Source organism: Stegodyphus dumicola, chromosome 3, assembly GCF_044657685.1.
Source record: "Stegodyphus dumicola isolate Sdum_Otavi_A_Nest chromosome 3, ASM4465768v1".
NCBI lineage: Eukaryota > Metazoa > Arthropoda > Arachnida > Araneae > Eresidae > Stegodyphus > Stegodyphus dumicola.
This window is the reverse complement of record NC_140770.1, coordinates 269,512,980-269,539,512: the sequence shown is the minus strand read 5'-3', so window position 1 is coordinate 269,539,512 and position 26,533 is coordinate 269,512,980. Positions and strand designations below refer to the sequence as shown.

Here is a 26,533-nt window from a genome sequence, read left to right as displayed (position 1 = left end):
TTATTTTTTTCCTAAATATTGCATGTGTAATTTGTTTAATATCTAATCACATTTGAGGAACATAAATAGCTAATTGTATTTTTTATTTATCAATTCTAGGAAGGCTTTTACTATTGAGAGAAGGCTGCTAAGGGGGATTTTAGGAGCTGTAATAAAGTAGGAATTTAGAATTTTGACATATCTGTAACCTGTTTATGAATTTTTTTTATTTCAGATCAACAAGTGCTTCAAAATTTGTGGGGAGGGGAAACTTCAAATTTGAGAGTAACAAATGCTGAAAAATTTGTAACATTATGTTATAAAACTTCAGGCCAGTGAATTTTCGTGAAAGATATGTTCATATATAAGAATTCTTAAATTTTCTTTTGTAAAGTAGATAGAATTCAGATTATCAATCGATGTTTTTTTTTAATTTAATAAATGTTTTTTTTTTATTAAAGATAGCTTTTGTGCATTTTTTAATTATATCTTTTTGATTCTCCTGCTTTCCTACTTATTTCTGTAATTATTTGAAAATCTACCATTGCATTACATATTCCTCATAAAACCTGAGGTATTGGGAAAACGGTATTGAGATGAAATATGTATTTACATGAAATAAAGGCTGAGACTCAGCTGAAATACAATATTTATTTATATGTCTCTTGTTTTCATTATGTACTTACATAACAGTTTCAACATTATTTTTTCCTTTTGAATGGCAACATTCTTTGTGTTGTATGTCAAGGTATTTTTACATTTTAATAGCTGTTAATATACTTAATTTTTTAAACAATAATTTTTAGCATCAGATTTTATGAAAGTGAATTTTAAAATTCACTTTAGTCAGTTTCTTTTCTCCATTCACTTAAGTGTAAAGAGTATCAAATAGATATTCTGCACCAACTGGAAAGGTTAAAATATGACATGGTTTTGACGTATTTTATTGATAATTTGTTGTGGAAGTTACCATTATTGTGTAGAGTTGCAGGATTCATACGAACCTTTGAAGGTACTTGGGTATTTTGAAAAATATCTTTGGCCCTTAAAATTGCTTAATTTTGTCCATAATTCACAAAAGATGGATTTGGTGATCTGGCATTCTGTTTGTTGTTTAAGATTGTCATTCTGAGTATGAATTAACCCTTTGCGGCTCAGTGTTCAACTACATGGAACACCCAAATTGAATTGCTTTTGGAACCTTTAAATTCAACCGTAAATAGATAAAAATGCCTTTATAATATGCTTTGAACTTTTCTTTTTAAAAAGTAGATAGCAGTATAGGAGACACAGAATTTTCATTTATTATGTGTTATTAAAATCCACTTTTTTTCAAGTAATTTTTTCTATTTTTTTAATGATATAAAAAATTTTATTTGGAAAAAAAATTAGGCATAATTTTGCTGGCTGTACTCCAAATTATTTGTTCTATATTTTTTTTTTTAATCTTTCATACAAAAACCATATGCAGAATCATTGAATGAAACCAGGTGTTCCATTAGCGGAACACTGCGCCTTTAGGGATCTCATGCTGTTACGAATCAGAACATCTGTGCTTAGGAGAGAACATCCGTTGTTTACGTTTTCTGTTTCCATTGTTTGGCGGGGGGATGAATTCAAACAAAGCAGTATTGAGGGATGAGGTGTGTTTTGCGTTATGAAAGCCCTAATATTGGCATCTTGATTTTTTTGGGAGTAGTTTTTAGGCGGGAATTTGATTAGTAGCTTGACTCATCTTTACTTGCGCAAATTTTTTGCTGTCGCATTTTAGTCTCATTCCCATTTATTTTCAATAATTGTGTAGATATTTTTTGTGTATGTATATATTATAGGCTTATTTTTCTTTATTGTTAATATTAATCATAGTTAATTTTTTTATTATTAATTTTCCATAAATGGCCCGGTGAGGTCTAACTCTTTCTGAAGCGCTCTTTCCGAAAATTTGTAAATATTTTTGTATATAGGACTTGTGTATATAGATATTTATCTCATTTATCCATATATATTCAAGAATATTGTGTATATCCAGGAAACCATGTATACAGCCATAATACAGAGTTTTTTCATTCTTATACAAATGCTTCTACTCATTTTTGTACTTCACTGCAATGCTCGCTTAGTCGCACTTTTAAAAGCTCTGGCGGCGCAGTGTTCCACCTCATGGAACACCCACAGAATTAAAACAGTAAGTGCAATTTTTACAAAATTTTACCTGTACACTCCTTTAGGACTAAATAGACTGCATACAACTTTTTTTGTTGAAATTCCGACGTTAACGTATAGTGCGCCGCAAAGAGTTAACATTTTGAATGACTGGAATTCAAACCATGCAGCTAATAAAGAAGCTATTGCAAACACTTTGTCGTTACAACAAGGACAATGCGTGAGTGAAAGCTTTGGTGTACTTGATTGGTTGTTTATTTAACCTTTCAAAACAACTGTTATCAACAAGAATATTATTTGCCTGCATTTTAAATGTTGGGAGGGAAAAAAGGAGTTCCTCGAACTAAATATGTGAACTTCATAAGCTAGGTTTCCATCCTATTTTATCAGCAAAGTCTGAGATTCTTCAAAAGTTTGGACAAAGTTCAAAGAAATGAGTACTTAAAAAGGGCAGAATATTCTGAAAGTGCTTGCCTGCATTACAACAATCCAGTTAAGGGGTCATATATTTATTTGGAGATTTTTTTAAGTGCGTTGCACCATTAGGAATGATGCATGTCTATTAGTTTTTTATTAATTTGTGTATTTTTCGTATAAGCTATTGTAGTTTTATAAGCTTATACATGAAAGGCAGTTTAATTGGATATTCAGCTTTTTTAATGGTGGCAAAAATTGTGTGAATTTAGAAATTAATTGCCAAATATGTACTTAACTCACATATTCTTGGCAGACATTTTGAGTTACCATTTAAATTTATTCCTTTTTCTTACACCAAAAACAACTTTTACTCTTTTTTTTTTTTTTTTTTGGAGAGGGGGATATTTCTTTAATTATTATTCGTTGTTTACTTTGGCAACTTATTAACATTTTTCAGATCAATTTATATGCAAAATTTTTGATTTGGAAGTTTTTTTAATTAATTTTTTTTTCCATTTAAAAAAAATATTGCAAAGAAACTTAAAATGATGATAACCTGCTAAAATAATAATTTTAGAAAAATAACTTCATAAAATATTTTTATTCCCATTATCATATTTTAAAATGTCTACCTTTAATTTTAGCAGCTTATAAATGTCTTGATTCTGAAAAATAAATAAGGTAATCAATTTTATAAAGCACAACCTCTAACTTTTTATCGAAACTAAAGAAGTTATTGCAATTATTTTATAGTTTTTGTGTTGAGAGGAATATGTGTCAGTTTTCTCTGTAAAATTCAATTTAGTCCCACTCCCCCTTAAAAAGTCTGAAAATTGGTTGTAATTCATGATATATAATATATCTTTGCATCATATATAATTTGATAAGCAGTGTATGGATATATTTCTGGAATTATTTTTAATCTTGATATTAAAGAAATAAGTAACTTCTTCTGTACATTTAAAATAAATAGTTTTTTAAAACAAAAATCTTTTAACTAAATCTAATTATTCAGATGAAGCAGAAAGTAATAGGCTAGGCATACTGATTTATGTACTAAAGCAGATGAACTTAGAACAGTTGTTAAAGAGAAGGAAATTAATGTAAATTGATTAAAATATTTAAAAAAAATTTCAAACTAAAAAGACATAAATATTTTGATATGCTATGGATGCATTATAAGCTTCAATTGTATAACCTATTCATGACAAACATCTCGTAGGTTCAATGCAGCGATTCCACTCTTCCCATAAAAGCATCGGTTCTGTGCGAAGAGCTCGTATTGGTCTCTTCAGCCCAGTGTCGCATATGTGTAATTTGAAAATGAAACGATTTATTTGAGCTTTTAGCTATAGGTAAATGGTAACAGTTTTTACATCAGTTGAGTCGTATATTTAAATAAATGACTATATTATATTTTATTTACAGAACATGATTTATGGCATTTAATTTTTTAAATATAGTGAAATGCAATAAACATAATCTTTTGCGATTTTTTTATAGAAATTTTGCACAAAGTTGTATGAAATCATAATGAAACTTACCACTATTTCTCAAATTTTTAGTATAATTAATTTTTGTATATAATCTTTGGGAGGTAATTCTAGAAGAAATAATAGGGTATCTCATCGGTCTTTACTGTTGGTCTGTGCTTTTGTGGTATTTTTTAGATTTTAAGTTATTGTTTATTATATTTTCTTACTGGTCTGTGCTTTTATGGTATTTTTTAGATTTTTAAGTTATTATTTTATTACATTTTGTTATGTAAAGTTAAAGTGTATGTATTTCTGATTTTATGAATTCTATTTATTCCAGATACTGGAAAACTGTTTTCACCTTTAACTTCTCAGAAAAAGATAAACGCAATTTTACACTTCTGCATCAAAAAGTGAGCCGACCAGAAGGTAATTATTATAAATTTATATTAAGACATCATTTAAGTATGATTCACATCACTAAGTATGGCTACATATGGTTCTCTGACAAAAGCCCACTGGACAAAAATGCACATGACAAAAGCCTACACATGCACATCCAAAGGTGGAGAATTGCCCACATGACAAAAATCCACACCGATAAAAGCCCACATAAAAGAACACATGGTTTTTATCACTATAAAATATATTTATAATTGTAATTATAGTAAATGCAGTATTCAGATCTTAATTTTAATGGCTCAAAAATATGTCTGTATATTTTATTAACTCTTTATTTGTTTATTTTATTAGGCAGCAAACAAATTTTCTGCTTTCCGATTAAGTGATTAGCTGTAATGTTTCAATGATAAATCTGAAAATTTATTTTATTATTTATTTACTTATTTAATTTTGGCATGTTTATGTGAAAATGAAAATTATCATTGTGAAGTTTGTTATTTTCATTGTGAAGTTTGAAAATTATCATTGTGAAATGCTGTTTTAAATGTTATATGGCTGAAATTAAATATAATTAGGTTTCATTATCAAAAAAATCCAGGAAATGGTATTTAACCCTCTGAGCGTTACAGGTTTTTGGATTTGTCTTGAAGACCTGTATTTATGCGTCATTCATTAGCTAAATTTATATAATTACTTATTTTAGCCTCTATTCTCATAAACTTACATTCATTAAGATTACATTTATATTATTAAAGAAAGTAAGAAAGCAAAATATCTTAATAACCTAATATGTATCAAGTGACAAAAAATTTCATGACCGGATAAAGTCGATCATGCTGCTCAGAAAAAAAATATTTTACAGCTATGACAGGGTATTTTAAGCCTCTCTTAGTTCTAGAACTAAAGTGTTAAGTACAGTCAAAAGTAGTTAATCCGGACTTGTCAGGACTTCTGCGATTCCGGATTATAGATCATCAGTTTAAATCTAGTAAGATGGCATATAAAATTAAAAATTAGAAACCGTAATTTATGAAATAAAGAACAATTATGATCTAAAGGGTATCAACATTTACAAAAAAAAAAGCTTAATATTAAGTTGTTTAAGTTGCTTCGTTTTATGTGATAATACGTTCTCTTTAATTTTATAAACAGACATAATTTTTTGTTCAGTTACAAAGTTCCGCTGTTCAAGTCCTATAATTGCTTTGTCGAGAATACCGACTAATTTGTCAATCGAAATTTTTTCGTTTTCAATAACCTCTGTGTCACTTTCATCACTATCGGAAGCGAATTATAATGACGAGGAGTTTGATTTAAATCATATCAAAGACGGAGTACATCGAGATGAAATACTACATTTAGTAAGGAATTATAAGCCAAATAAAATAAAAACATCTACCCTGAAGATAAGGATAGTGCTGATAGTTCAACTTCCAATTCGTTGCGCGCCGCGTCGTCTCCCCCCCCCTCCACCTCCACAGAGCAGTGTGAAATTGATAAACAGATTTCAGAATAGTTAGAGAAACAAAGGATATGCCTTTATCCATTTTTTGTAACAATTCCACTTTTTGTTTGATGGACATCGAAATATACTTTCGCTTTGTAGGTGCTTTGGGAGCTCCAGCATCAGAAATTCTATTTGACATAATCGAAAGTTCAAGCTTACTTTTATAAAATTGCTCTAACTGTCTGCAAAAAATAATAAGCTGGATCCAATTCGAAGATTAAGGAACAACGCAATCTGCAACATTAACTGAAATAGATAATTAGATAATTTTAGCTTATACCATCCGTTATACATTAAACGCGCATGCGTAATCGTATTATGCACATCCACACATGTATATGCACAGCCATAAAGGTCTTACGCACAAGTAAAGGACTTACGTGGTCTTGCGTCAACGAGACGCATGCGCAGAAAGTTTGTAGCTTTGAGGTTCCGATTATAGATCATTCCGGACGATGGGTGTCCGAATTAACGACTTTTGACTGTAGTTACTCCTTGGACTTATGTATGCTGACTAAAAGTAGCATTCCCTTTATTTAATTGTTACTAAGTTATTTTCTCCCTCCTTTGCAAATGCCTTCATAGTGTAACTGTGGCGCGCTTGGCGCATATTCAAGAGTCCAGGTTTGAGGGCATTGCACATTTTTCATGTCTCCTGCTTCCAAAAAAATCTTTGAAATCAAGTTAGATGACTATCACAGAGTTGCCAACTCTTCCGATTTAGGCTAGAGACTCCTGATTTTCGACCGCTCTCCTGCCAACCCGATTTACAATATATTTCTCCCGACATTTTCTTATTCTTGTTATTTCTCACGATTTTTATGGAACTTGGCTTAATACTTCATTATATGAACAAAAAAAAAAGTGATTTTGGACGTCTGAAAGCAACTGAATTTTCTCTAGATTATATCTAAAATAAAACCTTGCGAATCAAATGGGAATTTCTGCTTTGTGAGTGACAGCATACGTATCCAGAAACGTCGTTCTCCAGTTCTCCAATGGGCATCGAGCTCCACTGCGTGTCATCTGGCATATATTAGCCAATGAGCACAAAGCAAGCTCAAGGCCGTTGGCCGTTATTTGGATGTTCTTTCATGATTTCATTCATCTTGTCCTGAGTTGTGTGAGTACATGTGCCTTTGGGAAATAGTTTTAGAAATTATCGTCTTTTGTTATGTCTGCGAGAAAGGTGAAATACTCGTGCATGTTTCAAAAATCGTACACAGTTATCGTCCTTCTATTATTGCCTCAAGGAAATGTAATAAATTTGTGATGTGTACCATCTGTCGTTGCGTTTTTTCGATGTCACATGGTGGAAGGGCAGATGTTCTCAAACATGTGCGTACAAAAAAACACAAGGACAACAGGAGTTGTCTGGAAAAAAACGAAAAATTAAATTTTTCTTCGGAAACGAAAGACCAAAAAGTGATTAATGCAGAATGTCTGTTCTCTGCCTTTTTACTGGAGCACAACCTGCCACTGAATGCATCGGATCACGCTGCAGCTTTATTTAGAAAAATGTTTCTTCATAGTGAAATCGCTAAGAAATACTCAAGTGCAAGGACCGAAACAGGTGCAATTGTTAAAGAAATGGGTTTGAAAAATAAATCTTCAGTTATTGATTGCATTAAAACAGTTCCGTTCTACCTCTCTACGGATGGAAGCAATAATACCAGTTCAAAACTGTATCCAATTGTTGTTTCTTTTTTTAATTCAGAGTCTTCAGAAATTGAGTGCAGTTTACTTTCTGTCCCCACTTTAGAAGGACATTCGACAGGCTTTAATATAGCACAGCTAATTATTAAAACTTTAAAAGAAAATGCAGTCCCTCTGGATAATTGCTTAGCACTTGGTGCCGATAATGCACCAGTAATGGTAGGCTTGAAGACTGGTGTTGCAGGCATCTTAAGAAAGGCAAATTCAGATTTGCAGATTATGAGGTGCACCTGTCACCTCTTAAATTTAGCAGCTGAAAAAGGGGCAACTTCTTTACCAATAAATGTGGATGAACACATTGTTGATATTTATTATTATCTTGAAAGGAGTTCTAAAAGAAAGTAAAAATTGAAACAGTTCCAACAGCTGCATAATACTGAAATGAGAAAAATTTGGAAATGTGTGTACACGCTGGCTGTCTTTAAAGAAATGCTTATCTAGAATCCTCGATCAAGGGAACCCACTTTTTGCATTTTTTAAAGAAGAAGTAAATGCTTCGAGAGTTAAGATAAAAGGCTCTATTGAAAGTTATAAAGTACCTAAAGTAAATGGAGATGTAGTTACTACTTCCATTGTTAAAAATAGGTTTGAGAAAAATAAAGTAATTTCTGCATCATTCAGCAATTCAACTGGCAGTTCTCAAAATAACAATGCTAAATATAAGCCTAAAGCTGATACAAATTTCTCTCAAAATAAAAAAATTGCTCATCACATGAAACATTTTCCGATTACTGTAAGTTTATCTTGTGAAGAACGAATATTTATGTTTTTTTATTCGAACCTTAACAAAGCTTTTTGCTTTTTTTTACAGTTCATTTTGCCATCATTCGATGTTCTTAACACAATTCTACAAAGCAGAATTCCATTAATTCATGTTTTGCAATCAATGATTTATGATCTGTTTAAAGACATTTTATCAAAGTTTGTAAAACCAGTCTGTGTTTTGTCTTGTAATTCTACATATGATGTGATTTATGGTGAAATAGAAAATCAGAAGAAAGATGAAGATTTGGTAATAGGAGCTACAACTACAAAAGTAGTGGAAGAACTTTCAGAAGAAGACAAAAATAAGTTTTATCTTCATGTTAGAAGTTACTTCTGTCGAGTATGTGATTACATACTACATAAATTTCTAGTCAACGATGAAGTGATTTTGCATGCTAAAGTTGGGGATGTTTCTGCTCTAGCAAATGCATCTTTTTCTGATATAAGGTACTTTTTGAACAGATTTCCTGTGTTACTTCGTTTAGTCATGAAAGATGATGATATTGATGTTGCTACTGATATACTGCAGTTGCAATTTTGCAGTTTACAATTAGAAAACTTGGATGAAGTTATAAAAATCAGCTAGGATTGACACCCAGTGGAGTTTAATTGGAAAACTGAAGGTGCTGATGGAATTTTAAAATATAGTGAACTGTCTAGAATTATGTTGGCCATCTTGACAGTTCCCCATAGTAATGCGGAGTGTGAGAGGATTTTCAGTGTTGTTGCAAAAACGAGGACTAAATTTAGATCTAATATTAGTGATGACACATTAGAAAAACTTTTATTAGCGAAAGCAGGCCTACGTGGCAATTGTTATGAACAAAATTATGAAGTTTCTTTCTTAATGAAAGCAAAATCTGCCACTGTTCATAACATTTGTATGAAAACTGATTAAAGTGTTTTTTTTTTTTTTTTTTTTTTTTTTTTTTTTTTTAACGATGCAAGTAATAAAAATGTTTTAAACATTAAAAACTATATTTTTATCATTTAGAAAGTCTTTTTAACATTGTGAAAAATCTCCTGATTTTTGAGTGTCATAGGTTGGCAAGTATGCTATCAAGAAATGTGTGAGAGGAATCATTAATCTGCATTGTCAAAAATTTTGTTTTAAAAAGGGATTTTAATTTTTATCTCTCTGTTTCTTTCGTTTATCAATATGACACTGCAGAGAGAGGCTATATAACCTTACATGAAAGTGCACATTTGCTTGTGGGCTTGCAGCATGCTGCGCTTGGACTTTATCTTTGAATTACTATGCTAAAAAAGCTAGTTAAATATAATAAAATTATTTGAAGACAGTTACCTATAAAAGTAGGATAGTTTTGATAAAATAAATTAAACTTTTTTTAGCTTCCATACAGAAAAAACATCAACGAGCAAAATATTATACATTAATCTGTAAAAAAAAGTTCCATTCATTTTTGTTCAGACATTGCTGCTGTTATTGTGTAGTTGATTTAACAAAGTGCAAGAAGGCTATCTTCTTAAACGGAAGGATGCCTATTGAGGACGAGCATGTTTACGACAACAAAGCTTTTGTATGACTATCAAAGTTTAGCTGTGTTTGTAATTTCATCAGAAGTGAGACTTTCATGATAGGGACATCTTTGCTATCTCTGTGATAATTCTCATATTCTTCTTTCATAATCAATTAACTGAACATTTGACAAGTTTGCGTTAAAAAATATTATGTGTTACAAACTTATCACTAACTTATGTTCACCTTTCTTGAAAATCAATTTCTTGAACTCAAAGTTTCTAAAGAAATGTCGGTCTTTTCTCAAACCATTTTAAAATTATTTTTGGTACCTTCCTTTCTTTACAGGTTGTAATCAAGCAATATCACTATTCTAATGTCTTTTGTGAACTTTTGAAATATGAAATAGTTTGTTTTTCTGTGACCTTATGGGTGATCTAGGAGAAAACACGCCCTTTCTTGTGGTGATTAAAAAGTAATTAATTTTACAAAAACCCTTAGGAATAAACCAGAAAGCAGTTGATTTCCATTTTGCATTTTTATTCTATGTTTTAAAATAATTCATATTATTTTTTTATTCTATGTTTATGGACAAAGCTTAAAGTATTTAATAAACTAAATGCTGAATTTTTCTTCCCAGTGACCTCTCGGGTTGAGCCGTAATAATTTTTAGAAACTAAATTCTAGTGAAATTTGGTTACTGAATGCTCTATAAATCTGATTTATTAAAAGATTTTGTATATAACTGTAATAAAGTAATATGAACTCTTTTCTAAAAAGCATTTAGAGTTAATCAAGTAACATAAAATTTTTTATGGAATTAAAATTTGTTTTTAATATGTAAGGTTACTTTTCTTACAATGCTGGGCTATGGTTTGTAAGCTTTAATCTTAAATCCTCTTGTTCTTGAGTTCAGAATCTTCCATTGTTTAAACTATTTGAAAGGTATTTTCAACCATACAAATGTTCAAATGAAAAGTATTACTTATGTATAAATTTTAATATATGTAATAACTTAATTTATTAGAAATAGTTCAATAGCTTTACTTTTAAATGGTAGTTTTGCTTCAATATAACAGACATGCTTAATTAGATCGTCAAAAATTTTCTAAACACACTATCCAATCAAGAACTAGCATAGTTTCCCATTGTGCAGTTCTACGGCTAAAATAATGAATTATTTCTTTAAAATGATTTTAAAATATTTTCAAATCATCTTCAGTAATATTTCATTGTCCAGTTATTGGAAAATTTTTTAAATATTTGAAATTCTAGCTAAATCTTTAGATAAAAATGATTCAAAAATTTTTTAACTTCCGTTACAAGCGAAATTTCAGATATTGTTATTTTCTAATAAATAAAAATATCTAAAATTCAGTTTTATTTCTTTCTCAGCAACCTCTAATGGCTGTCCACTCTCCCCCTTGCTTTTTCCTCTCAGCTGGGACAAAAGAAAAGGAGCACAAATGGTTTCCTGCCTGAATAGGCAGCTACCAGTTAATAAACTGCTTTACAAAATAAAACCCACAAGACGAATGTTGACTTACAAAGAGTGAACATTTTCAAGAAATCCAAAATAGTTATGACTTCCTGAAAGTTTTTATAAATAATAATTATTAGGATTAAATGTGAAATTTCAAGTAAGAATGAAGTTAATTTATGTAAAATCGAAGAAATCAAAATTTAACTAAATGATTTGAAACCTTGCTTTTAATTCACAATTAAAACACTGTTTAGCACGCACAAATGTTTTCCTAATCATAATAAAATAGAGTACTTCTATCTCTTTGATTGAAATAAAAGTTTGGCTTTAATTCACCATATTAAATTCATTATATACAAAATTTTCTGAACTGTGAAGTAGTTTAGGAATTATTCTATATACATGATGGAAATTTACATGGATTTTATACAGGTGACACTTCCCTTTGTCGAGTAAATATAATAATAAAATTACTTACACGTAGATAGATATGTTTTACAGAGGCTGTTCGCACATTTTTTTAGACGATTTTGGTAAGCGGTAATAAAAAATTGTTTGCTGCAAAAAAAGTAATTGCGATTGTACTATGTTTTTAAAAGTCAAAATTATTGTCTGTGGCTTGAAAGTTTTGTTTTTATTCAAAATGGCGAATTTAACAAAGCAGTGGTTCGAAGGCTACATTTATGCTCTTTCCGAAGAGAAATATGCATACTTTGTTATCCAAAAACGATGTGAGAGTCATGGTTTTGTGATATCTAAAGTGTCGATAGGTAATATCATCAACAAGAAAGGGAAAAAACTTCAAATTGGAGCCTCAAGGGGGACAAAAATTCCAAACAAGTATCCAGGAAAAAACGGACATCTTTGACTATTGCAGAAGGTCCGTTGTTTAATGTTAAAAGAAAATCCCCCTAGTCAAAGGACAGTTGCAAAATCATTAAAATGCTTGGTGTCCACTGTAAACAAAATGATAAATGTTGATTTAAATCTTAAGAAAGCGAAAAAACGCAATGTGCATCATCTTCTTCCAAAGCATATCGCTCAACGCAGGATACGCTGCAGAATTCTATATGAGAAACACTTATCCAAAGAAAAATGTAAAACAATTGTCACAGTAGATGAAGCATGGGTGTATTAAAATGATTGTAACAAAAAAGAGCCATTTATTATCATAAAAGGGGAGAAAAAAATTTAAGTACATGGTTCAAAGAATCGAAAGAAACTTTTTCTAAGAGATTCATGATTGTTGCTGGTTTTTCTTATAATGGCAAGTTAAATATAAAGAGAGTGCAAAAAAATGTCAAGATTAACTGCAAATACTATCAGGAACATATTTTATCACCATTTTTTCTAAATGAAATACCATTGCTTTACCCACAGTGCCATCAATCTGTGAGGCTCGATCAGGACAAAGCTAGCAGTCACACATCAAAATCCGCTGTAAATTTCCTAAAAGAAATGGAACAAAAAACTGGTATCAAGGCCATACCCTTCACTGATATCCCTACTAAATCTTCTGATGTGTCACCTATGGATTTTTGTGCTTTCAGACTTTTAAAAACTGCATTATCCAAACGTTGTCCCAAAACCCTAACAGGTCTCTGGAAAGCTGTTCGGGAGGAATGGGATAGAATAGCTCCTCTGAAATTGTGAGACTTGTGTTTTATTAAATTACTGTTTGCAAGTTTTTTGTTGCTTGCCAGTATTTTTATCAGTATATATTTAGAGACAATAAAAGTTCATTACAGGTTATAAAACAGCTTTATGACCTTAAACTGAATTATTAAAAATTAAAACTGAAAATAACTGAAATTATTTTAAAAGATCAGCTTGTGATCATTAATCTTTTCACATTTCAATATGCATTTATTCGTATCAAATAGCTTTTGAAGAAAATTGCTATAAAGAATTAACCTTTATGAAAATTTTATATGCAGATTTATGAGATATGTTTTCATACAGAACTTCATCATCCGTCTTCTTGATTGTTTAGTAGGGAGATAACCCGTGAGTGCTTTGTCATAATCAAATAAATTAAATCAAACTTGAATATTAGTACAGGAATGCCCAACCCATAGCTTGGATTGGACGTTTGGTCCCATTTCAGCCTTGTGAATTCAAGAAGGTGCGAAGATGGGAATGGAAAAGTCATATTTCAGTTACAGCACATATTCAAAGGCCTGACCAAAGCCCCTCTAAAGATAGATCTTTATCATGGGGCTTCCGGCCGTGACGCTATTTTGCACAACGTTGCTCTCTGTATTCCATTTGCCAACATTGATGACACAGTGGATTGCTTCAAATTGAACTGAATGCTGCATTTTCATTTGCTGAAACTTATGAGTATTTTTCCTGGGCAATGTCTAGCTATTTTACAGCATCCCCATCATCCTCTTTCCTTAGCCTGCATAAAACATATGCCAATGAACATGAAATAAATTTTCAAAGTTCTGAATGAAGTAGGTGATCTGGTGGCTTCATACAGGTATACAAAAAGCTCACTTCTATGGTTTGTTTTAGTTAAGTATGGTAAAGCACTTTGTTCAAGAGGGCTATCTACTTATTGGAGGGGATGCCTTCGTGGAGGATTTTCTAAGGGAAACTGACACATATACACGTTGCACATGGGGAAAAACAAGAAAACACACATGTACCCAAAATGAATAAACCAAATCTTAAACTTCAGGGTAAAGAAAAGACTATTATTGGAAGGAATTATAAACATATTTAAATCAAAATTAAATTTCTGAATTTTTTTCCTTCAAATAAAAGGAATGCAACTTTTGTAACTTTTGCCACCTTACAAATTTGGAGAACTATGTCAAAGAAATATAAGAAAATTGAAACAATTAAACATTCTGAAAATTTCATCAAGCTTAAAATAATTTCAAAATTAGATTTTCTGATTTTCATAAAATTCAATCCGTTGCTTCATTCATTTCAAATCCATTTTTTGGTACTAATATTTTTAAAATATTGCAATAGGTTACAAATATGTAAAATAAAAATTCTCTGTATCTAGAAATCCAAATAATGGATTATTCAGTCTCACCTACTATTAAAAACAAGACTATCACAGACTTTTGGATTCTTGCAGATGAGAAAAAAGTATCCACTGTTAAAAGACATTTTGCAAAGGTTAAACTCTTGTTTCGGATCAACTTATAAATAACTTAACTTTCTTCAGCAAAGAACTTGTTAAAATCAAGTTTCGAATCCAGGATAACAAACGTCCAAATGACTGCATGAATTTATCCATAGCATTTATATTCTAGAGCAGGGTTTCTCAACTGGTGTTATGCAAGAGAAAAATAAATGGTACACAAAGAAGCGAAGTATTTGTAACTATTAAAAATTCAAAAATTAAAACCCCAACATCCTGATTAAGTTTTTTCTCTAACACTTGTAAATTTATGCAATCTGAGCTTTGTTCAAGAGTGCTGGCAGTAGTAGTACTTCGTAGTGGTGATACTATAGGTTTTCAATTTTTGCTTGGATGGTACACATTAGTCAAAAGGTTGAGAACCACTGTTCTAGAGTACAGTAAACTTGATGAAGACATGCAGTGTCAAGTTTCACATCAAATGTGTTTTACATGCATACAAGTTGCATCTTATTGGATTTTTAATAAATAGTACATAATTTTACTTTTTCTTTAACATATTACTGCATACATTTTTATTGTTTGCATATTTTATTTATTTATAACTGAAAACTAAAACTGTAATATACAATTTTGGCTCACCAAAATTTTTTAATTTCTAAATTGGCTGCCCTTGAGTTAAAGATAGGTCACGACTGGTTTATTATATAACTAAGAATTTGATTTATTTGAGTCTTACACTCGTGTTCATTTTATGTAGGTTTTTTTGGTGATAGCGATGAATGCTTAAGTATTCTGACAGCCATTGAAGATGTTTTCTGCCAAATTAAGAGAAGATGGCCTTTAATTACTGTATGCATTGAAAAGATACAAGATCTAAGAGCTACATGTGCAGACTTATTTCAGAAAAAGAGAGAAATTGAGAAGTATGTTTATATTCTTGCTTAATTTAAGGTACAGTTTAGAATATAATATGAAATAAATAATATATATATACATATATTTGAATTTAACAAACATTCTCTATTCGTATAAAATTTATTTTTTAATTAATAATAGTTAATTAAAATTTAAATTTTAAATATGAAATAAATGATTAATTGTTCCTGCAAACTAATTTACAATATCATTTAAATTGAGAGCATATGTAAATTAAGTGCAAGTATCTAAAACCAAGAATAAATATATAATATTCCAAAAAATTAATCCTAAAAATTTTTTTTAATAAATTTTTAAGACTAAATTAATTTACATTAGTGAATAATTGTTGAGCAGGCAGGAGACAGATCATATCAATATATATATATATATATGGTATGTATGTACAATTTTATTCTCAAAATCAATATGTTAAGGAAGACAACACTGAGCTCTAATTTATTTCATTTATTTGTAGCAAATACAGCTGTGGTATAGAAATTACTGCAGGATCATTATTAAATGGTTAACTTAGCTGTTTGCTGCTAAGAAAATATTGGGTGTCTAAGCAAGTTACATATCCCTGTTATGTTATTGATTAATAAATGTTAAAATAATTTATTATTCTATGCATAAGTGCTTTCTTTATCTTAAGATATAAATAGTATAAGTACTGTCTAATTCATTATAATAACTGTGTTAAAATTAAAAATTGTTGCTTCTTTGATACTTTTTCTGTTACGGAAGCTTTCCATGCTATCTTTATAAGCAGTTAATGTTCTGTGTAGCTCCCAAAGTTGCTTTTGTAAGGCAAAAGTGAAATGAAATTTGCAGCTATGAAGCTTAAGTTTGGTTTGGTTTATTTAATTACAGCAAAGCACACTAGGGCTATCTGCCTAAGGGGAGGGTGCCTTTTTGGAGGACTTTCTAAGGGAAACTGGCTTGTATACATGTTACGCATGGGCAAAACCACGAAAACGTTCATGCAGCCAGCCCATTTGCGGGATTTGAACCTCGGACCGAACTACCAGTGTTCAGCGACTTTACCACTCGGCCGGTGGTGGGCCCCCTATGGTGCTTAAGACATCATTCTTGATCAATGTTGTCAAAGTAATAATTCAAAATAGGAATTCCAGTGTTGATAATTAGTGAAATCCAACCTTTGATTACCATTGATTTGAAATGAAGATATTTAACACATTTCAAACGTTATTAGTTCTTATTTTTTTTAAGCAAACTTTAGTTGTCTTCTTTCATGACTTGCCAAATAAGCATTGATATTTTAATCCTTAAAAGGTACTTTAAATCAGAAATTGAATGTCCCTCTTTGAAAGAAATTTTACTTGAAAATACAATGAAGAAGCATTTTTAAACGAAAACATTACAGTAGGCTTCCTAGTTGAAGAATTAATCCTTAAAAATTTAAGATATAAAACACGTATTTAATCATATGGTTACAAATTTTGTATATGTATAAATAAATTTGGGGAAATATGTGAAATCCTAATTCTTTTTTTGTATAATGTAATATGAAAATCTAAAGAAGCAGTGCTTTGCCAGAAAATTAAGGAAAAAAAAAAAGGCAAGTCTATTTAACACTGAGTAAATGGCTATCAGGCTAAATTGGTGAGATATATTAATTTTGGTGGCAACTAATTTTTGTTTATAAATTCTGCGAGAAATCAGAGAAAGTTACCAAACCTAGCAACATTTTGGTCTGGTCCCTGTATGACTGTAATAGGTATTGTAATTGAATAAATGATCACTATATGCAACTTTAACTGTACCCCCGGCCCTTAGATGTAACTTTAATCATGTTGCCTACCAGTAATTTTGAGAAATGGAATTTACTAGAGATTTCTCGGTGGTCAGGTGGAAACTATACAAGATGGAAGAGAGCATCACCTCTCAGTTGGTAGTTCAAAGTTGAATTTGGAGTATTGTGATATCCATGTTAGCTTCGCTCTTTAGATGTACTTTACATAATGTTGTGTTAAACATTCTTAGTAGTTTTAAGTGCAATTACTGATTGTACTCTGTGATACTGGGAAGACTTATATGAATATTTTTGTGGAAATTCCAGAACTGGAAAGTGTTCCTTTTGGTAAATAAATTTTATTAAGCTATCATAAATTCCATGTTCAGTCAATGTATTATGAACCTGTAGGCACACATAATGTTTTAAAAACTTGTTGTGATATCATTCTACCATTAATGGAGATTTTTGCATTTCTATAATAGTAAAAAAGATTTTGTGTGTAGGTAAGTGTGCACCTATGGGAGTGGGTGTTGCAGAGATAGGCCCAGACACAAAGTTTGTCCATATGGTGCTCAAGTGATCAAGTCGTTTTTTTCTAAATGTTGATCTGGGTTTAATGAATGTAAGTTTTTGAGGGGTAGTGTAGATGTTTCTCCTGCATCTTTGCTTAAAAAACAAACAAATATTTCTAGAATTTCACTGTTTGCATCATTGAATAGAATAAGAAAAAACCTTTTAAATAAAGTTTATTCTGATCTTTTAATATAATTTACAAATATTTGGTAATTTTTCAAAATTTCTTCGGTTATTTTCAACTATTGCATTTTTATTATTTCAAACTTTCCATATCTAAAAATATATTTTTCAAAACATTTTAAAATTAATACTGATTATAAATTACACTAAAAATTTTAAAATTCTTCCCCTCCCCTTTTAAACAAGTATGATTGTAAAAGTCAGGCATATTTTCTATATTTTCCTCCTCCAAATAGGCAGCATTGAGATTAAACAGGCAAAAGTTTCTTCCTTCATAATTTCACTTAGATATCATGCAATTTCTGCATGGGTAATAATTCTGAGTGCAATCATGTCATGGCAATGCATGCGAACAAAAATACCTCTACTATTTCTTTCTCTTTAATTATCACATTTTTATCTTATTTCAGTAAAATACAATATAGTCGATGATAATCTTCTGGTGATTTGTTAGAAGAATCCACTTTGCTCCTTTGTAACCAGGGTTGTGGAGTCAGTAGAGAAAATGACCGACTCCAAGTTCTGGAATTTTAATGACTCCGACTCTGACTCCTTCATATGTATGTAAACATATACACATGGGTACGGCTTATTTTTTTAATATAAAAGAAGTAATAGATGCTACAGATAAAATTTGATGCATAGCAAATTTTTTATATTGATTAGCATTTATTATGAAATGGAAAAACTGGCAGTAGTAATTTCTAAGAAACAGTAAAATTTCGGCATGATCTTCTTTGTTAGAGGACCATAGATCCGATTTGATAAACTTCAGAATTAAAAAGAGTCTTTCCACACTGACTTGAAGAAGAGCTGTTACTGTTATGTCTACTTCCTTTAACTTTTCAGGGTGGATTTTTGTAAGTTCTGAAAGAGGTGTCTTGCAAGAGCAATCATATTTATTTATTTCTTCAAAGGACGTGTCTAAATCTTGTTTGTATTTTTTCATTTTTATATCTAAAGGCTCTTGGTTCTTTATTTTCATTCGCTTTGCCTTAGCCTTTTCAATATTATCCAAATATTTCTCAAAATCTAATTCATCAATGGAAGAAGATGATAGAATATGAATTGCAATATCTGCAGTTTGACTGTTCTGATTTGAATACTCCAGTTGTTCTGAGAATAATTTCATTTTTAATGAAATTAATAATCATTCTTAATGGTTCATACATGGCTTTCTTTGCCTTTTTAATTTGTTTGTCATCCAACGAAATTCGGTGTTTTGGATCTACATATATTGAACCCAGCGCGATCTTATTGTCTAGCAAACTAGTTTATCTTTTCTTCATTGAAGAAATTATTCCTTCTGCAATAAACCCTCCATGTCAGAAAGAACAAACATCGCATTCTTCCAGTCTTGTTAATTCTTCAGATTGTAACTTTTTGGTGGCTATATATGCTATAGAAAGAAGAGTTTCCAATTCTGCAAGATCATTCCACAGTCTTTCTGTTAGTGAAACATTAAAGTTATCTACATCTTCTAGCATTCTTGTTTCCTGTTAATTCTTCAGATTGTAACTTTTTTTTTTTTTTTTTTTTGTGGCTATATACAGTGTTGAAAGAAGGATTTCCAGTTCTGCAAGATCATTCCACAGTCTTTCTGTTAGTGAAATATTAGGGTTATTTACATCATCTGAAAAAGTTCTTAATCCTAACAACCACTATATCATCAAATATGTACTTCTCCATTGCGTTGCTCCTTTACCTGCTTGTTTCCTAACAATGGCATCAACTTTGGGAGTTCTTGCTGCTTACCTTAATTCACTAATGAGATTAGTAACTAAATGAATCAGTTTAGTCAATAATGGCAAATATCACATCCATCCTGCTCCCTTATATTTATTTACTAATATGTCAATGAAATAGAAAATAATTATTTATTAATGTATATAATCCATAAATAAAAATATTAACTCAGTTTGTCATTAATTTTTTTCAATTCACTTAATTTCATTTCAAATTCAAACTGTTCAACAAAAACTGGAGTCGGATTCGGTGTGTTTTTTAGTGACTCCAACTCTGACTCCTCTTACCCAAAAATCTACCCGATTCCGACTGTACAGCCCTGCTTCTAACGTTTGTCAAGAAACAAATTAATACTCTTCTGATATAAATAAATTTTTTCTCTTTTTTTATGTTAGCATACCCTAATAATCATGAAAATGTGTTTTATCATTTCTAAATCATCATCCATTGTGCTGACAAAGCCAGCAGAATTTTTAAAAATTTTGCTTTTTAGCAACGGGTATTTTCTTGCACTTGCTAATGACTGGTAATGAAAGTGATGTCAAATTAGCGCTGTGCAGCACTTGGAACAGTCAAAACTGCCGAACATGAAGTATTTATGAACATACAAAAAAATGTGGCTGTCTCCATCTAAAATAAATAGTCAACTGGGGTTTGTTTAGCTGTTGCCAGCTAATCACTTTTTAGTATTTGGTTATTTTTATTAATGACCTGTCGCATGCTTTCACCACAATGTGTTGTATCATATTGGTTTGGTTTATTTAATTATGGCAAAGCACACTAGGGCTATCTGCCTAAGGGGAGGGATTCCTTCGTGGAGGACTTTCTAAGGGAACTGCCTCGTATACCCATTAGACACAGGGAAAACCACGAAAACGCCCATGCAGCCAGCCAGTTTGCGGGATTCGAACCTCGGATCAAACTACCAGTATTCAGAGACTTTACCACTCGGCCGCTGGTGGGCCCTGTGTAGCCCTCATAAGAATTTAAAACTTGATTGCCTTTCAGAATTATTTTTTGATGAACCCAAATTTTTTTTTTTTTAAACCATTCGATAAATTTATATAGTCATTTCATTTTAAAAGTTGATTTTCTTAATTTCTTTGTTCTTTTAAGTAATGTTGAAGTGATGACCATTTCTTATTGAGACACAAACTTCACTTAAAGAAAAGCATTTATAAATGCAAAAAATAATTATGGTATCTTTTATAACATTAGTAACTGACATTTAAGTTAAGTTGTAATATATATTTAATTAAAATATTTTTTTATTGATGCTTCTGGAAAATTTGTTATTTTGAATATGACTGTGAAACAATTTTTTTATTTATCCTTGATATATTTCTTACAGTTCCATTTCTAACACTGAATATCAGAATGTCCTAAATGCTTTTGACTTCAACTGGATTATTATAAATCGACTGTGGTAAGTTGTGTATGCAGTAACATGTCTGTGAATGAAATTCTATTTGTATCTAATTGTTTTATGTGTTCTGTTTCTTTAACTGTGAAAGGCTGAACTTTTGTGTTTGTTTCTATTTATTTTGACATGGAGAATTGTTCACATATTGGATATTAAAAATAAATTAAACTGAATATTATGTGAATTTGGGGATCCAGTTTATGTATATGAAAAAGTTATAAAGACCCTTACACCCCAGGTATGTATATGCTTTAATACGTGTGGACAGTAATATCATGGATACACATGTGTATGTATAAAGAACTTATGCAGAAATCCTCCCCTTCTCTTGTAATTGGGACCATATGCTCTGTTAATATGTGGATACTGTGAGCCAGGGATTTCTTTTAACTCTGTAGGTAGCAGCATTAATCAGAAATACTTTTTTATTGACATTGAACTGATATTCCAGCAGAAAATTCTGCAAATAACAAGCATTATTTGTTCTAGTTCCATTATCAACACTGACAACAACAACAATAGATATTGCTATATTTATGTTCATTGATGAATTACAAAAATAATGTACTATATAATATGTTATAATTCGTAAGGCTATAAATCATAATCATGGAATGATTGGTCTTCTTAAATTCATGCTCATTGATGAACATATAAGGCAATAATATGCAAACATGATATCTTTTCAAAGATTAAGAAAATAATTCTATGCCATATATTGACATATAATTTGCAGCACTTAAAATCCACTGATGGATTAAACCAATAGTTAAAGATTTTACCATAATACAAATTTTTTCATTGATGAAATTCATCTGTATTCCATATACTAACACACATGTCATATGTTCAGTTCACAATACCCTGTGATGGATTTCAATTGGCCTTTTTATGAAAATACTGAAACATAATACATTAAAGTTTAGAAAATAAATTGCTATTTTGAAGATTTTATCTAGAATTACCCTTACATAACACAAAATGATATACTACTGTAGTAGCCTACTGTACTTTTTCTAAAGCCAATATCACAATCAAAGTACACTGCACAAAAAAAAAAAAAAAAAAAAAAAAAAAGGTGTGCTTAGAAATAGATCTATTTTAAGATGATGGTAAAATTTTTATAGAGATTATAATTCAAAATTTTTTTCAAAAAATTTATAAAAATTATTTAAAAATACAAATTTTAAAAATAAATCATAAGAAATAGATGAATTTTATTTGGAATGAATCTAAATTTCGAAATATCAAAGGAAGAATCAAATAAGTTTAATAAAAGAAGAGATATTAATAAATCTATATGAAATTCAATTAACATTGAGGAGCTAAAATATTGAGAGCTAATTTTTTAAAACTACTCATGCAATTTCTACAAAACTTGTCATTTTGGTATAATTTGAGTCCTAGAATCCAAATGTGGAAAAGAATTGACATGTCATTTTAGAAAAAGTCTTTTTTTTTTTTTTTTTTTGTCGTCAAGATACTTATATTAGAACTATGCTATATATAAATCTAATGCATTTCTTAAGCCAAGCTTTCGAGACATGAAAAACGCAAGTTGAATTTCGTAAACCGGCCCAGTGAAATAAGAGATATAGAATTGTCTTCCCCTTTTTTTGGCGCAGTGTGCATCCAGTGATGAACACTTAATTTCAGTTTTTCAAAAACACTGAGCAGTACGAGATTTACTCTGAATCGTGTGTGACTTTTACAATATTAAAAAATAATAATAATAATAATATATAATAATCCAGCTTTTATAAAAATAAAGCAATTGCAAATAAATAATTTTGACTTTTACAAGCTCATGAATACAGCTACAAGCAGTGTCACAATGTGATTTTCACAGATACGTATTTTACCATGAATTTATATATAGTGATGAACCATAAAATAAATTCTTTTAAGATACAATGATGTATGATTAAAAAAATGTATAAACATGCAAGTAAATTTTTAATGCACATTGATGTACAGTTTATTCTCCCAACATACAAAATAAATTTAAGTATTTAAGTCGGACATTAAAGTTTTTAAGTCCAATGATGGACACTTCAAAATAACTATATGCAGAGTAGTAACTGAAATTTATAAGACAGCAAATGCTGTACAATATACCCTTCAATCTATACTGATGCAAGATAACGTTTCATTTCCTATGCATTGCAAAGATGCAGAATTCAAAATTCATTAAATGACCTTTGATCCATTATGCCCTGGAATTGGATAGAAAGAAATTCCTTTCTTTATAGAAATTATGCTTTCAATTTAAAAGTGTACAACATTATTTCCATCTTGAACAGTCCTTCTAATTAATCAAAAATGAATACTTGCTTCTCAGGGGATGAAAGACTGAAGTCATGAAAACACAATGATGAATTTATTGAAAACATTAATTTTACAAATCGAAAAAGTATACCCGAAACCAGAAAATGGTAACATGGTTCAGTGGGTACCACAACACATTATCTCACACCACAGTTCATCTTCTAATTCTGTGTTAATGACCTTTGATTTTTTTTGGGTTCCTTAGGGGCTCATGAAGCTGACCCTCTACCCATGGAGAGGGAAATTTTGAAAGTCTGTACGAGGCCATTAGGAACCCTCAGCAGGAAAACAAAGTGTCTAAGGCACTGTTGCAATACTGTGGGCCAGAGATTTTTTTTTACTCTATAGATGGCAACAACATTTTCATATTGACATTCAACTTATATTCCAAAGGAAAATTCTGCAAGTAACAAACACTATTTTTTACCAAGTCTATCATCAACACCGAGAACAACAGCAAAAAAAAAAAAAAAAAAAAAAAAAGTTTGGTTGTATAGTAACAAAAATAAAATACAGATGGGTATACAGGAAATGTTCACTGGCTTCCATGGAAATCCTGCTGTTCTCAACATTAAGCTTTTCTCTGAAGCATATAGACAGCTATCTTGTATGTGTAAAATTTAAAGAGCTTAAATTAAATTTTGCATAATATTCATCATGTGTTTAAATGGGGAAATACTGAAATAAATATGGTATATAGGATTTAGAAAAGGATTAATATTATAGATGCTTCTCGCTTTACAAAAGAATTATGTTCTGAAAAACCGCTCATGACATGAATTCGTTTGTAAAATGTAATCAGGTACACTATATTTATCTCCTAATCTGTTTTTGAAATAAGAATTGTAAGTAATATCAAATAAACAATTAAAATGGGTAAAACAAATAAAGAATTATTTTACTGTAGAGTTACATACCTTGGATTGTTGTTTTTAAGGCATGTTTTTGTGTCGCTTGATGTTGATTCGCATTAAAGCATTTGCATTGCTTGATGTTGTTCTGCTTTAATGCTGTCGATCAATGTCTGACTAACCTTTTGAAGACTCATTGACAAGTAAAAGGGAGGTTTGTGATGAGAAGACTGTATGAGAGCTGGAAGTATTGGCATGTTAATGGAGCAGCAGTACTGATTTTTGAAGTGTCTTTCTTAAGGTAATAACTGTCTAAACTTGTCTGAATGTGGTTCTCCCCTCCACCTTTTAATTATAAATAAGATGATAGCTCTGCATGGCATAACAGATTTTACTTTAGCAAACATTTCAAAATTTGGTTTTCCAATTTTTTTTTTTTTTTTTTTTTTAAATTTTTATTTTGACCCCAAATAAATTTCACTCTTTAAGAACAGAAAAATTTACCTGAAATTAAATCATCCTGAACCAGTCTTGGACACATCACATTCTCTCTGGCTTTTATATCGTCAACCTGCTTGCTGTCTGCTGCTGCACATATTTTCTCCATCAAAATAAACTGTTATGAAGATGTATTTAAAATGCCATCAAAATGATTTGTCGGATTCATTTTGTATTTAAATCTAAATTTTATAGAACATTTTGGAATTTTTTGTGCGTATGTCTAACTATTTTACTGACCTATAGAAACTTTATGTTTACATATTTAGACAAACATGTTTTGTATGTGAGAGATTCAGTCCAAAATAGCTCAAACTAAGAAATAATTTGATTTGCTGCATAGAGTTGATGCACATTATTGTAAACATTCATATATTTAAATTTCCCATGCTGATTTTAATGCAAAACATGTATATTGTTAACCCAAAGGGGAAATTTGCCTATTTGAAGGGCTATTAATTTCATTTTGACATTTTGTGTTGGTTAACTGTAAATGGTAAATCACTTTTTAAATTGTTGCCTTCAAATATTAGAGCCCTGTATTATATTTAAAGAAATTAAATAATGAAGAATCTGCATAAATGTGTGTATGTTTCTTGCATTCCTGGTAAAACAATGGTACCTAGAGCCATCAAATTTTATGTTTAGATTTAGTATGATGTTATGATGTATGTTTTAGATTTTAGTATTTTGTATTAGAGGTTGTATCATGATCATGCATCTACACAATGAGTGATAGAATTTTTTTTATAATTTACAAATGTTAAATTAAATATTAATAAAGTTTTAAGAAGAATGCACTAATGTTTTTATTGTACATAAATAGACTCTTTCTGTTTTAAACTTTTATTTTTTACCTTAAGGATATTATTCTGTAAGTAATTAACAGAATAATGTCCTCTAATGGGCCAAGTTTTGTAGTTCAATAGGTGGTAAGTTGTACTGTTTTAATGTTTTTATGATGGGGCCTTATTACAATTTAATTTGCCTAAGAAAATTAGTCATTAAATATGAAGGAATCGCTTTCAACTATCTATTTTTGTGAACTCTTGCAATGTAATTTTATATCAACATAGAAATATGAGTACATTTTATTTGATTTCAGCTAATCTTTTTATTCTCATATATATAAACACACATAGGCACATATATTATGTAATGTAGCTTTTATTTGTAACATTTTAAAGTAGATGATATACACTGGTAGACAGTTGCTAAGGACGGATCACAAGCGTGTTAAAAAGTAAGTGTGTTTGGATGCCAAGTAAAATAAAATAATACCAGAATACTGGGCCATTGAAATAAAGATAATGTATTGTGCTCTGAAATTCAGAAGGCTTCGAAAAGTGTTCAAGGTATTTGGTAATTTTGTTCTGAATAGGTAAAAGTGAAAAAAATGCAGTTAACATCCACAGGCATAAGATTTCAGTACGGGATATGGCCACCATGGAGGGGAAAGCAAGATTCCAGCATATTGTGTGATGCTTTATACAACATTATCCAGCAGCTGTTGGAGTGATGTATCCCATTCCTATGTCAGTGCATGGATGAGGTGTTGAATATCCTCACAGAACATGCAAACATGTGGCAGCAGAACATCATTAATGTATCATTGGCCAGTCATAGTCTCAGTTAAAAGCACATAGAGCAGCGTAAGGCCACTGATCAAGATCCCAGTCCATACCATGGCATTACATAAAGGATTTCGATCCCTTCCCTGTTTGTTGTACTATATGCAGTATCACTCTCATGCCACATCAGTTG

General features: G+C 30.5%; 1 protein-coding gene across 5 annotated transcripts in view; it reads left to right on the top strand.

The window, feature by feature from the left end:
- LOC118193447 (uncharacterized) overlaps positions 1 to 26,533 on the top strand; it is a 129,169-nt gene that overhangs the window by 77,737 nt on the left and 24,899 nt on the right. For all 5 annotated transcript variants that reach the window (XM_085814129.1, XM_085814131.1, XM_085814130.1 and 2 more), the window contains 4 exons: positions 100 to 156; positions 4,375 to 4,463; positions 15,251 to 15,416; positions 21,021 to 21,095. In XM_085814129.1, coding sequence (XP_085670255.1) covers positions 100 to 156; positions 4,375 to 4,463; positions 15,251 to 15,416; positions 21,021 to 21,095 — 387 coding nt within the window. The remainder of the gene's footprint in view (positions 1 to 99; positions 157 to 4,374; positions 4,464 to 15,250; positions 15,417 to 21,020; positions 21,096 to 26,533) is intronic.